Here is a 15,124-nt window from a genome sequence, read left to right as displayed (position 1 = left end):
GATACACTATGACCAGGAAAGTCTTGTTCCAGAAATATAAGAATGATTGAGTTTCAGGAAATCTGTCAAAATAATTATTATGTCAGTAACTTAAAGGTGAAAAAGCCATATGATCATGTCAATGGATGTATAAAGGGCATTCAGAAAGAATGTAGGAACCATTCTTAGTTTTAAAATGATGACGTAAAATAGGAAGAGATGAAAACAGCCTAAATATAATAAAATTACTAGATGCTGTATTGACTTTCATCCTTAATAGTCATACACTACAGCTGTATCAGTTCAAACCAGAAACAGGGGTACTCTGTTTCATCCTAATTATTTAACATTGCTTTGAACGTTTTAGCAATTGTAATAATAAAATAAAAATGAAGTAATTGGCATACATATTAGAAATGTCCACTATCCCTGTTTGGTGATGATTATGATAATGATATTATGCCTAATAACTAGAGTGATATACGGGAATGTTGTAAAATAGTAGATTATAAAAAAATATACAATAACCAAAGATTTGTCTCTCCTCTAGCAAAATATATGCAAAATGAAAATTTAAAAATCCCTTCCCAGTAGCAATAAAAATCAATTATGTAATATGTATATTAAATATGTGTATTTAATAAAAGAAAGGCATAAGACCTATATGAAGAAAGGTATACAACAAATGGTAAGGCTTCCTAAATGGAAAGACTTGATGTCATAAAAATGTAAATTCTTCCAAAATTAATAAATAATTTAATGAAGTTCATAATAGAATTCCAACAGGATCGAGATGGTGAAGGGGAATTAGATAAATATATCTTAAGCTTATATGAAAAGTAAAGACTCAAAAACAGTGAAGAAAACTATGAAAATGAACAGTAGTGGTTTATTTATTTATTTATTTGTTTATTTATTTTTTAATATATTGTTGTTGTTTGAACATTTATTTATTTTTGAGACAGGGAGAGACAGAGCATGAACGGGGGAGGGTCAGAAAGAGAGGGAGACACAGAGTCCGAAACAGGTCCCAGGCTCTGAGCTGTCAGCACAGAGCCTGACGCGGGGCTCGAACTCACCAACCTCAAGATCATGACCTGAGCCAAAGTCGGATGCTTAACCAACTGAGCCACCCAGGCGCCCCAGTGGTGGTATATTTAAATAAAAAAATCAGAATATGTCATAAAGACACTAAAAAATTATGGTATCAGAATAGTAATAGATCAATGGAAAAGACTAAAGATTCAGAAAACAGGTCTCATATATCCTGAGATGTATTTTTGAGAATGTAATGTATAACCAAGTTTCCATTTACTTGGAAATGGAGGGGATTGTTTAATAAATGGTGCTAGTACTGAATTGGCCATCCACCTGGAAGGAGATTAAAATATTCCTCAACTCATACTCTATATAAAAATTAATTTCACATGGATCAATAGCCCAAGTGAAAGAAATACAGTAATATAGGGGTAGGGAGGTGGATGTAGAAACAAGCACAAAAAGAAAAGAAATGCATTTTTTAAAAGGCAGGATGAAACCATATCTATACCTTTGCATAAAATTACATAAGTTAAAAAAATGGGATTTAGTGAAGCACAAGGGATTTAAATTCCTTTAGGATAATCACCATTTAGAGTTCTCTTCCACCTAAGAAATTGGTAAGTTGTTTTTGCTGTTGTTCTTTGAGCACTGTGTAGGGAGTTCAGGTAAACGCAGTCATTAGTCAACTTCTATTTATAGTTATTCTTCTTCAGTTAAAATTATTTCTAATTGAAGAAGTAATGGCACAAAAACAGACACTCAGATCAATGGAACACAATAGAGAAAGAACCCAGAAATGGACCCACAAATGTATGGCCAACTAATCTTTGACAAAGCAGGAAAGAATATCCAATAGAATAAAGACAGTCTCTTCAGCAAGTGGTGCTGGGAAAACTGGACAGCGACATGTAGAAAAATGAACCTGGATCACTTTCTTACACCATACACAAAAATAAACTCAAAATGGAAGAAAGACCTCAGTGTAAGACAGGAAGCCATCAAAATCCTAGAGGAGAAAGCAGGCAAAAACCTCTTTGACCTTGGCCACAGCAACTTCTTACTCAACATGTCTCCGGAGGCAAGGGAAACAAAAGCAAAAATGAACTATTGGGATCTCATCAAAATAAAAAGCTTCTGCACAGCAAAGGAAACAATCAGCAAAACTAAAAGGAAGCCAATAGAATGGGAGAAGATAGTTGCAAATAACAATCAGATAAAGAGTTAGTATCCAAAATCTATAAAGAGCTGATCAAACTCAACACCCAAAAAACAAATAATGCAGTGAAGAAATGGGCAAAAGACGTGAATAGACACTTCTCCAAAGAAGACATCCAAATGGCTGACAGATACATGAAAAAATGCTCCACATCACTCATCATCAGAGAAATACTAATCAAAACCACAATGAGATACCACCTCACACCTATCAGCATGACTAACATTAACAACTCAGGCAACAACAGATGTTGATGAGGATGCTGAGAAAGAGGATCTCTTTTGCATTGCTGGTGGCAATGCAAGCTGATGCAGCCACTCTGTAAAACAGTATGGATGTTCCTCAAAAAATTAAAAATAGAACTACCCACGACCCAGCAATTGCCCTACTTGGCATTTATCCAAGGGATAGAGGTATGCTCTTTTGAAGGGGCACAAGCACCCAATGTTTATAGCCAAAGTATGGAAAGAGCCCAAATGTCCATTGATGGATGAACGGATAAAGAAGACGTGGTATATATATGCAATGGAGTATTACTTGGCAATCAAAAAGAATGAAATCTTGCCATTTGCAACTACATGGATGGAACTAGAGGGTATTATGCTAAGCAAAATTAGTCCAAGAAAGACAAAAATCATATGACTTCACTCATATGAGGACTTTAAGAGACAAAACAGATGAACATAAGGGAAGCAAAAATAATATAAAAACAGGGAGGTGGACAAAACATAAGAGACTCTTAAATATGGAGAAAAAACAGAGGGTTTCTGGAGGGGTTGTGGGAGAGGGGATGGGCTAAATGGGTAAGGGGCATTAAAGAATCTACTCCTGAAATCATTGTTGCACTATATGCTAACTTGGATGTAAATAAAAAAATAAATAAAAAGAAAAAGTAAAATGATTTATTTTAGAAAATCTAAACAATATAGAAAAGCAGTAAAAAAGTTTATTTAAGAAGCAGCAGTTTCCCCACTACCCAGAGATAAGCACCACTCAGGTTTTAGAGTATGCCAGTTATCCGGTCAGTTTATGTTTTTCAATGAAATTTAAAATGTAAATCTTGTAAATATTGCAGATTTTAGTTAAAAATAGATGTCCACACATGGATTTTTTTTCTCAATGAGATAATTCCCATTTGTGAACTATACAGGTTATTCTTTTAATTACTATTTTCTTGGTCACTCGGTGTACATACTCCCTATTCTTTTCTAGTTCCTGGCAGATATGGAAAATAATGCACTTTTCCGGGATGATATAGAATGTCAGAAACTTATTATGGAAGCGATGAAGTACCACTTATTACCAGAGAGACGACCCATGTTACAAAGCCCTCGGACAAAACCTAGAAAGTCAACGGTTGGAACACTATTTGCAGTTGGAGGAATGGATTCAACAAAAGGTATTAAATCATTTTTTATTTGGGGGAAGAGGGGAAAAAAGAACTTTAATTAGTAATACATATGGCCAATGAGCTTTTTTAGAGAAATGGCTGTTTCCAGGACTGGAAAAAGACAAGATAAACCCAGCACATCTTGTAGTGCCAGAAAGTAAAGAAGTGGTCAAAGAATAATGGAGACAGTCAAGGGACAGAAGAGGCCATTTGTAGAGGCTACTACTGTCCAAATCTAGGATAATTTCAGCATCAAAATAGATAATGATGATAAAAGATTATCATTTAGTAAATCAGTAAGGATGCATGAGCCCACTCTTACACAAATAAAGATTGGAGAAGGGAAGGTTTTCTTTGAATGCCAACTAATAAATATAGAAGGAAAGATGGGACTAGAAAAAGTACCATTTGGCAACCACCTTAATGATAACTAATTCAGTCAAGAATCATTCATAGATGCTGCAATCAGTAGGTGAAGGTTTGAGAACAGGATAATTAGCCTCCAAGTATCTTCCAACCACTTGCTTAGTAGTTACAAAGGGTGAAATAGTATCTTTACAGTGGAGAAAACATGGCAGACAGCACCTTAACCAAATGATCGATGTCTTATTGCCAGTAACAAGACTAATCAGTAGTATGTTCCTCTTGTGGGAGACAGTAAGAAGAACTCATCTGTACATCTGTAGTTACGCTTGCCAAAAGTGTACAATCCAAACTTAATCATGAGGAAAGAAACAAACAAATCCAAGTTGAGAGACATTCTACAAAATAACTAGTCTGTCTGTAATTTTCCAAAATGCTAATATCATGAAATACAGAAAAGATTCAGGAATTATTCCACATTTCAGGAGACTGAAGAGATATGACAACTATTATAATGCATCATCTTGAATTTCTTTTGCTATAAAGGACATAATTGGAACAAATGATAAGATCCAAATTAAGTCTGTAGATTAGATGATGGCATTGTATAAATGTTAATTTCCAGATTTTGATCATTGTATTGTGGTTTTGTGATAGGGTTTCTTGTCTTGAGGAAGACACACTGAAGTATTTAGGGTACAAGGTATCATTTCTACAACTTAAACAATTCAGGAAAAAAAAAATTCTACATACCCGTATATAGTGAGAGCAAATATAAAACCTCAATATTTGGGAAATCTGTACCAAAGGTATCTGGGAATTCTTTGTGTTGTTCTTGTAACAGTTTTTACTAATAGTAACAATAATAGTAACAAATACCACATATAGTGCCTACCCAATGGCAGGTATTGTGCTAGAAGCTTTCTGTGTATTATCTCTCAGTGTACATTGATCTCCCTCTGATTTCCTAGTACTAATAGCCGCCTGAAATTCCCTGACAACACCTGTCTGACTTCAGACTACCTTTCTGAGCTCAGCTCATTCATTCCACTTCTCCACTCTTTTGTGTTCTAGCCCCGCTGGCCTCCCTGTTCACGTAACAAGCCAAACATTATCCCACACTGGGGATATTAGCTGTTCCCTCTCACTGGAATGCTATGTGCTCTGATGTTGGAATGCCTCGCAGAATTTATTCACTTAGATTCCCAGACATCAGTTTACCAAAGAAGACTTCCATGGCCAGTCATCACCTGTTCATCACTCTCTAATCTTTGGCCTACCTCTTTCTGTCTTGTTCTTCTACTTATGTTTCTTCATAGCACCTGATCCATTGATTTATCGTCTACCTCTTACCCACAAGTAAGCTCTGGAAAGCAAGAAACTTGGTTTTTTTTGTTTTTTGCTTTTTGTTTTTTTCAAGAATATATCCCACAGAGCCTAGATCAGTGCCTTGCCCATAGATAACATCAATAAATATTTGCCAGATGAATGAAGGTTGTCCTTTGCCATCTCTTGAATTATTTGTATGACTTAAGCCCTTGATGCATTATTCACATTCAAAGATTTCTTTTCTACCTGATATCTTTAAAGAATATAAAACTATGAGCTCTAATCAAAAGTCTTTTATTGTGATTTAACTTTTAGCCTCATGGTAACAAAGATATAGCTGTAGATATTATCCCACAGAACATAATAGAGTACTATGTATTTATAGATGCTGAAGTTCTAAATATAGGCTTCATCACTGAATGCTACAGAAATACATAAAGTTAGATAACTGATGAGAGTTATAGTATAAATATTTGGCATTTTTGGAGCACTCTACAGTCCAGGTAATCAATCTGCAAATACTTATTAAGTGTTTACTACATGCTTGGAACTGGTGCTCAGCTTTGTAGTCGTTACTGGCACTTCTTCCTCTCCATCTTTCCCTCTCTTTTTCAAGGCTTTAACGGTTATTTCTGTATTGCTTATACCATTGTGTTGCTTTTATGCTCATATTTCCAACTTGTATAAAATATCTGTTTGTTGTCCAACTTTCATCTCAAATTTTGTGTGTTCTGACCCATGTCTCCCAGACTCGAGGACTCGGAACTGTAATTCAGTGTCTTTCAACGGATACCAACTCTGGCTCATTTAAGCAGATAAAGAAGGCTGTTGAGAAATGGGCAGGAACTATATCCACTGCACCTTCTTTATAATGCCTGCCTTAGATTTTAAATCCTAGGTTTAAGCATCCATTTTTACCAGCTTCCTGGGCCCTAAGCCTCCAAGGACAATGAGGATCAATATCTGTCTTTTCAGCTTCATGGTAGATGGGTTTCTGCCTCTCATCAAAGCTCTTTCCTACAGTGGAAAATTCCCCTTGCATGAGAAGGAACTCAGATACTAAGTACCCAAAGTGAATAATATATCTCTCTCTTTCTTTCTTTCCCATCCCTCCCTCCCTTTCCTCTAAATCTTACCTTCTGACAGTCACCAAATAGTCTTTGAAAAGGGTCTGTTCTTCTAAATTTCCATTGCTACTTTCTAGTACCAGGTAGCCCCCTATCAGCCTACATCTTTTGATCACATTCATTTAACATAGGAATAGCATTCATTGTGCTCATTGTGTTGTTAGTATGTGCTAGGCATTATGTTAAGTGCTTCACCTATCATTTTTAATTTCATGTTCATAACAGCTGTAAGAGTTGAATGTTGCTATTGCTCTAGGATACCTGGACTTAGAAAAGTTAACTACCTTTCCCCAGAATACACAGCTAATTAGGGATGGAATCAGGATTCAGATCAGGCATTGACGTGGGAGACTATACCCTCTGTTTCTTTTCTTTTTTTTTTTTTTTTTTTTAATTTTTTTTTTTAACGTTTTTATTTATTTTTGGGACAGAGAGAGACAGAGCATGAACGGGGGAGGGGCAGAGAGAGAGGGAGACACAGAATCGGAAACAGGCTCCAGGCTCTGAGCCATCAGCCCAGAGCCTGACGCGGGGCTCGAACTCATGGACCGCGAGATCGTGACCTGGCTGAAGTCGGACGCTCAACCGACTGCGCCACCCAGGCGCCCCTATACCCTCTGTTTCATTATTTCTTCTGTTTATATGCCATTACTCTGCTAAAAATTATAATAGTCTTTACTTCTTACCACATAAGACATAAATTCCTCTTTTTAGGTTTGAAGACTTTCTGTAATCTGGCCCTTACTACTTGACCAACTTTATTTCTGAGTCTTTGCTAGACATCAGTTACTCTTATCTTCTATCCTATTCAAGCTATCTTCCCTGGCCTCAACTTATTTTGTACCCAGTGTCTTTATAATGGAGAGCAATTTGCATTAATTGGAGGGCAATCTGATCACTGGGTTCTTGATCCCTACATATAACTTAGTGTAGAGCCTAACACATAAACTGGTAATGTTTTTAAATAACCACTAAGAAAATGTTAGCATATATTTCTGCTTACTTTTTTAAAGGCTAATCTTTAAGTATAAGTCAAGGAAGTTTTAAGCTTCTACACAGAATTTTGTAATTATTAGGAATTTGTTATTTGGGGATATTTGTTTTTGTTTTTATTTTAAGAATTATGTTTGGTGTTAGCAAAGGAAATTTTACTTAGCAGTTCATAGGACTATGATACTGCCTAGTGAGCTAGAAGTAAAAGAAAGAACTTAAAATGAAAGAAATATTCCTTAACTTCATAAGTGAGGAAAGATGACTAGCATTGCCTTTTTAATGGAATGAAGACATTTTTTAAGATCAAATTCAGAGTGATGAATAAAGTATACTATTACATAAAATAATCTGAGTATATGAATAAAATCTCATTATAGCTAAAAATTATAAAGAAAGATTATTCAAGCTCAAAAAATATTTTTGTTTTTTTTTTTTGTTTTTTTTGTTTTATTTGTTTTTTTTTAATTTTTTTTTCAACGTTTATTTATTTTGGGGACAGAGAGAGACAGAGCATGAACGGGGGAGGGGTAGAGAGAGAGGGAGACACAGAATCGGAAACAGGCTCCAGGCTCTGAGCCATCAGCCCAGAGCCCGACGCGGGGCTCGAACTCACGGACCGCGAGATCGTGACCTGGCTGAAGTCGGACGCTTAACCGACTGCGCCACCCAGGCGCCCCTCAAAAAATATTTTTGAACAGCTACTGCATACAAGAAACTCTGTTGCTGTGAAGAATACAGAGATGATGGGTCACCTGGCTGGCTTGGTCAGTAGCCTGTGGCTCTTGATCTCAGGGTTGTAAGTTTGAGCCCTATGTTGGGTGTAAAAATAAAATCTTTAAAAAAAAAAAAAAAAGACTACAGAGATGGAAAAAGACTTGTAATCTATCCCAAATAACTTAAGACTTTCATAGGTTAAATTAATAAAATAAAAACTATAATGTATGAGAAGAAATACATATATTATATATACAGTATTCTAAATAGATTATATATATAATATTATATGTATAATATATATAACAAAACTCTTTCTAAATTTTAGGAGTTTCCAGTGGTACTAGTGCTCTGATGAAGTAATTATAACAAATACTTCAGAATAAATATTTGTTATGATTTTAATTCTATAAAGAGCTCTGATTGCATATGATATTCAACACTTAGAATTACAATAGATTCTAATTGAACTCTTCATAACTGGAAGTTGGATTTTTTTAGAGGGGTGGCGCTTTTAAATTTTTTTCTCATTTCATAAAGCAAACAAAAGTTCCTGGAATCTTCCAGTTCTTAAAAAAAAAAAATATATATATATATATATATATATATGTATATATATATATAGAGAGAGAGAGAGAGAGAGAGACACACAGACAGGACCAGGCAGTTATCCCCAGACTTCTCACACTGATAGTTTCCAAAATCCATGATGTTCACTTAGGCTCTTGTCCTTCCAGGTCGCAGGAGAATGTATATCCCTTCCCTCCTCTTAGGAAAGCCAGCTCCACATCTGTGCTCTGACATTGCCCTTTCTTGATTCCTCAGGAACCTCACTGTTAAGTAGGATCCCTTCTCTCCTGTATTTACAGCTTCTTTCCTCACAAGTAGATCCTTCCCATGAGCATTTAAGCAAACTCAAGTTTATCCAGCTTTAAAAACAAAATAAAACCTCTCTCAACTGATCTAGTAATTCCTCTCTCTCTCCTCCCTTTTATAGCCAAACTTTGTGCTCTGTTTTCTCATTTGTCTAAGTCTCTGTGCCTGTTTCTCTGGAAAGTCAGCTATGTCTCCTGTTCTTGAGAGTAATGGCTTTATAAAGAAGAGACCTTATAGTACCCTGCAGTGTAGTATCTCCTGTTCCCCAGGGCCTGGTACTTCCAGGAGTGTGTACAGTGTGTGTTGTGTGTGCTTTTGTTGCTGTGTCCTGGCCACTTTATCCTTCATACCAATTGTCTGCAGAGACTCTCTTTGCTTGTTATGGGCAGTGTTTGGTCCCTGGCCTGAATGTAGTGCATTTTAACTAGAAGTGCTCTGGTTTGCTTGTGAAAAGAGACCTGTCACCACCACCACTGGAATTGAGGCCTCACAAAACTCCTCAGTCAGCAGATGCAGAGTTGGCAGGAGTTTTGGCTGGTCTTCTGGAGAAAGGGGTCCCCTGTGCTGGGACGAAGGCAAGTGTGACTGGGAAGGGCAGTTCCACTGGAGTTTGGGGGGTGCTGGGCTGGATGTAAGCAAGGTAGGTGGTGAGTGTTGGCACTGTGCTGGTTCCTGCAGGTGGCCCTGTGCTTATGATGAGGGATGGGGAGAGATAATGGCACCTGCCAGTTTCTTTGTTACTAGAGAGGTCTCTCCATGAATGCTGCCTCCCCGGGACACACTCCGACATAAGCAACTAACCTCTCCACTGTGTCTCCAGGTGCTCTTCAGATCGCTGTTTCTGTGCTGTATGTCAGCTTGCAGATATGCTTTTCTCTAAGAGCAGCCCCAATGTTCTTCAAGGTCTCCAAGAGCCAAGCATGCTGACTTTTAAAACCCCAGGTTCTAAGCCCCACTGGTTGCAAGAACTCATGAAATTCATGCCCTCTCATTTTCCAAGCCCAGTTGCTAAGGGGATTCATTTTCCCCATGCAGTTCCCTGTGTGCTAGTTTGTCTCTCACCCTTCTCTAATACCATGACTCCCTCCTCACTGCATTGACCATGATCCATTTCTCTCCCAAGTCATGTCTCCATACTTCCTACTATCTTTGATGTGGCCTTTTTCCTACCCTTAGATGTGGAGTTTGTTCTGCCAGTCTTTGTACCGATTTCTCGTGTATTGAGTATCTGATAGTTATCTAGTTGTATTCATGAGATGAGGCAAGTCTAGGGTTGTCCTATTCTGCCACCATCTTCCTTCAAAACTACCTGCTACAGTTTTTTTTATTTTGGGTTCCATGACACTAAACTTCCCTGCTTTTCCTGCCACTTCTAGCTGTTACAAGTAATCCTTTCTCACTTGACCTTTTAATGTAGAGCCTTGTGTATGCCCAGGAGAATAGTAGGAGATGAGGTCAGAGACATAAGCAGGGGCCTGACCATGCAGGAGCTCAATGAAATATAATAAAAGTATTATTGTCAATGCTAATAAATTATACTTTTATGTGTATAAAATCATAAAGTACTCAAATGTGAAATTCTTTTATATAACATCTATATATTACTGTGAAGGAGCAACAAGCATTGAAAAGTATGATCTTCGTACAAATATGTGGACTCCTGTAGCAAATATGAATGGGAGGAGGCTGCAGTTTGGTGTTGCAGTGTTAGACGACAAACTGTATGTGGTTGGAGGAAGAGATGGACTGAAGACTTTGAACACTGTAGAATGCTACAACCCCAAAACAAAAACCTGGAGTGTGATGCCTCCTATGTCCACCCACAGGCATGGCCTTGGTGAGTATAACCATGCACGTTCATTCATGATATCATCATTAAGCTTCCACAGCATTTTTACATTCTGTACCAGGCAGAAGAAAACCAATGTGGCAGCTGCTGAGTCAGCAGCAATCAGTCACCAAGCATTCCTTCACATGCTCTTTAACTGGGAAGTAGAATATACATGAATGTAACAGCAACTCGCACAAGTGAAAACATGGATATTTAAGGATTCTAGTGTAACACGTTTTAAAATGTGTGTTCTGTCAATCAGTGTTAATCTAACCTGATTGAAATGTTTATTTAAAAATATTTAGCATTATTGTTTTTCATCTATATCCCCTGTTTTTTAAGCAGAAATGAGTAAAAACCCAGAGAAATCTTGAGCTGGCACAGAGAATATAATGATAGAGACTTTTCATTCTTTCATTCAAAAAAACACTAAACTGACATTGATTAGCAGGTACTATGTGCCATCATGCTCTTTGTTCTGTAGGTGTACAAAGATGAAGAAGACACTATCTTTACTCTGAAGGAACTGATGGCTCACTCTGAGCTGATAGAAGATAACTTAGGGCCTTATATCAGATGATCTATCTTTTCTGATAGGAGACAGAATTGATGAAATAAAAAGAATTGTTAGATGAGTGAAGCAGATGGACATAAAATTAGATGGGGCTTGAAATGAATCTGTATCACCCAGCTTTTGCTGCCTAACTCGAAAGGTCAAAGGTTTAAAACAACAACCATATATTTAGCTGTTGGAACTGTGGGTCAGCTGAGGCATTTTTCTGGTCTGGCATGCCTGCCTTAGATGATTTCTGCTAGATTTTTTCATGGATCTCTGGTGGGCTCACAGGTCAGCTAGGTGATCTAGGATAGCCTCATTTACATGTGTAGTGGTAGGTAGATTGTTGAGGTAGAGACAACTGGGCCACATGCCTGTAATCATTCACCAGGCTAGCCAGGCTTCTTCACATGGTGCCAGTCACAGGGTTTCAAAAGCAGCAAGAGAAGGCAAGCCACAGTGCACAAAGAATTTTCAAGCTTCTGCTAGCATTGTACTTGCTAATGTTGCACTGGCCAAAACAAGTCACATGGGCAAGCCCAGATCCAAAGAGTAGAGATCAAGACTACTCTTCTTATTTATATATGTATGTATGTATTTATATTAATATTTATTTGAGTCTAGTTGACACACCATGTCACATTGGCTTCAGGTATACAGCTTAATGATTTGACAAGTTTTTACATTCTGCTGTGTTCACCATAAGTATAGCTACTATCTGTCCTGTTATACATCCCTATTTCAGTACCATTGACTATATTCCTTATGCTCTGCCTTTTATTCCCATGACTTACTCATTCAATAACTGGAGGCCTATATTTCCCTCTCCACCCATTTTGCCCAGCCCTCCATCTCCCTCCCCTCTGGCAACTATCAGTTCATTCTCTGTATTTATAGTTCTTTTTTAAAAAATTTTTAATGTTTATTTATTTTTGAGAGAGAGAGAGAGAGACAGTGTGAGCAGGGGAGGGACAGAGAGAGGGAAACACAGAATTCAAAGTGGGCTCCAGGCTCTGAGCCATCAGCACAGAACCCAACGCGGGGTTGAACTCATGAACCATGAGATGTCGGACACTTAACTGAGTGAGCCACCCAGGCACCCCTGTATTTATAATTCTGATGCTGCTCTTTTTTTGTTTATTCATTTCTTAGATTTGCCTTTCTGAGTCTCACTTATTTCACTTAGCATAATACCCTCTAGGTCCATGCATGTCTCATATGGGATGACCTCATCATTTTTATGGCTGTGTGTGTGTGTGTGTGTGTGTGTGTGTGTGTACCATTCATCTATTCATTTATTGATGGACACTGTTCTTTATGGGAGGCGCTACAGCGTCACATTGAAAATAGGCATGCATTCAGCGGTAAGACAAATTTGTGGCTATATTGTCAATGTATCACAGTTTGGAAAAGGTTTAAATTAATTGCAATAAAGAATTTGATAGGTCATCATAAAAGATGAATCAAAAGATGGATGAGCAGCAATGAAGGCATCATTCAGTTTAGATAGCATAGCTTTGTACTACATTCAATTTATTAATGCTGAGCACCAGAGCAGAGGCTGCCAAAAAAAGCCAGTATCAGTAATGTAAATTATCTAGGCATGAAGATTGGTGTGATAGTTGGACAACAAAAAAATCAAAGAAATAAGTGCTTCTACTTTTTGTGATTAGGTTTCAATTAAAGTTGATCTTAAGTTTCAAGTTTGATAAGACAGTAAAACCAGAGGATTAAGGGCAAGGTATTGAGAGGGGAGCTAAAAATTAACTATATGAAATTTAATTAAGGAAACCATAAAATATTAATCTTTAGTCCATAAAATCAACTTATTACATAGGCACAGAATGGGAGTGTATCTTGAAAGCAGCATGAGTGAGACTTATAACCTTGAGTTGACCATAAAATCCAGGGTCAATAGTGTGTGATTCAAATGCATACTTTTCCCCACCGTGGAGAAAAGAAATTTAATTTTAACTTAAGGTAGATTCTTAGAGTACACAGAATGAGAATGCCCATGATCCAGCTGTGTTTTATGCAGATCAGATTGTGCATAGAATACTATTGTTCATTCTAGGTACCATATAAGGTTTTATTGAAGCAAGTTCAGAGAAGAATAATCCTATAGTTCAAATGTCTTAAGTTTTTTTTTTTTAGATCTTTCATTCAAAACAGCCTTGTTCTTACTAATTTATCCTATAATAAATCAATTTGACCTTATAAAAGAAATTCTTACATAGGAAACACTCCTTTTATCTCTTTTATATGTGAGAATTACCTAAAGACTTCATTTGGAAGAAGTGGTTCTGCTCCTAGAATTTATTTTCAAAGATACTGTTAAAGGAGTTGAATTAGACCCATTATTGTTTCTTCCAGCCCTTTAGTTAACTTTGCACACATACATATACACATATAATTGGATATATTTTATATATATTTGGAGCTGTGTGTGTGTGTGTGTGTGTGTGTGTGTATGTGTAGTTTGTACATACTGCTCCCTTTACCTCACCATCTCTTCTCTCAGTTGTCTCTCTGTCTGGTTTCCTAACTTCATTTGTGTTTTTGTTCAGATGTAATTTTATCTAAGAGGTCTTCCCTGACCCTCTCTACCCTTTTATTCAGTTCCATTTTTCTTATTAGCACTTACCAATACCTGAGATATATTTTGCCTGTTTCCTGATTAAAATATTAGGTCCATGATGGCAGGGCCCTTATCTGTTCTTTTATTAAGTGCTTGGCACTTAATAAACACTAAATAGATATTTGTTGAATAAGGGAACAAATGAATCTGGCTTGGTTCCCTGATGATGAATCACACCAATGATTGTGGTATCACCTCTAACTACAGTAAAATGTCATGAATTTGAATTAATAGGGGGAAAGGAATAAAAATGATTTTTCAAACATATCTTAAATCTGAATTATTGAAAAATCTTTTATTTTTTAAAATTTTTTATAAGGAGGATTTATTGGGTGCCTGGGTAGCTCAGTTGGTTAAGTGTTGGATTTCAGCTCAGGTCATGATCTTATGGTCTGTGAGTTCAAGCCCCACGTCAGGCTCTGTGCCAACAGCTCAGAGCCTGGAGCCTGTTTTGGATTCTGTGTCTCCCTCTCTCTCTGCCCCACTCACACTCTGTCTCTGTCTCTCAAAAATGAATAAATGTTTTTAAAAAATTTTTAAATGAGGATTTATTTTTTAAGGTTATTTAAGTTTATTTATTTATTTTGAGAGAGAGCACAAGCAGGTGAGGGGCAGAGAGAAGGAGAGACAGAATCCCACGTAGGCTCCATGCCATCAGCACAGAGCCAGATGTAAGGCTTGAACTCACAAACAGTGAGATCATGACCCAAGCTGAGATCAAGAGTTAGATGCTTAACTGATTGAGCCACCCAGGCGTCCCTATTTTTTTAAATTTTTAAAAAAATGTTTATTTATTTTTGAGAGAAAGAACAGAGGAGGGGCAGAGAGAGAGACAGAGGATCTAAAGCGGGCTCTGTGTTGAAGTCTGATGCTGGCCTTGAACCCATGAGTTGCAAAATCATGTCCTGAGCCAAAGTCAGTTGCTTAACCAACTTAGCCACCCAGACACCCCAAAAAATCTTCTAAATATAGCAATGTATGCATCTTATATAGTTTTAAATAAGTTTCCACTGTTGGACCTCAAGATACTGCCTCTAAAACTTATAAGACCAGGAGCACCTGGGTGGCTCA

General features: G+C 37.2%; 1 protein-coding gene across 5 annotated transcripts in view; it reads left to right on the top strand.

Moving 5' to 3' along the window:
• KLHL5 (kelch like family member 5) overlaps window positions 1-15,124 on the top strand; it is a 95,516-nt gene that overhangs the window by 59,653 nt on the left and 20,739 nt on the right. For all 5 annotated transcript variants that reach the window (XM_030314034.1, XM_030314033.1, XM_030314030.1 and 2 more), the window contains 2 exons: window positions 3,449-3,635; window positions 10,641-10,865. In XM_030314034.1, the coding sequence (XP_030169894.1) occupies window positions 3,449-3,635; window positions 10,641-10,865 (412 nt within the window). The remainder of the gene's footprint in view (window positions 1-3,448; window positions 3,636-10,640; window positions 10,866-15,124) is intronic.

This window comes from Lynx canadensis, chromosome B1 (assembly GCF_007474595.2).
Source record: "Lynx canadensis isolate LIC74 chromosome B1, mLynCan4.pri.v2, whole genome shotgun sequence".
Taxonomy (NCBI): domain Eukaryota; kingdom Metazoa; phylum Chordata; class Mammalia; order Carnivora; family Felidae; genus Lynx; species Lynx canadensis.
Note: the sequence above shows the minus strand (reverse complement) of the source record. Positions and strands in the feature narration are given on the sequence as shown.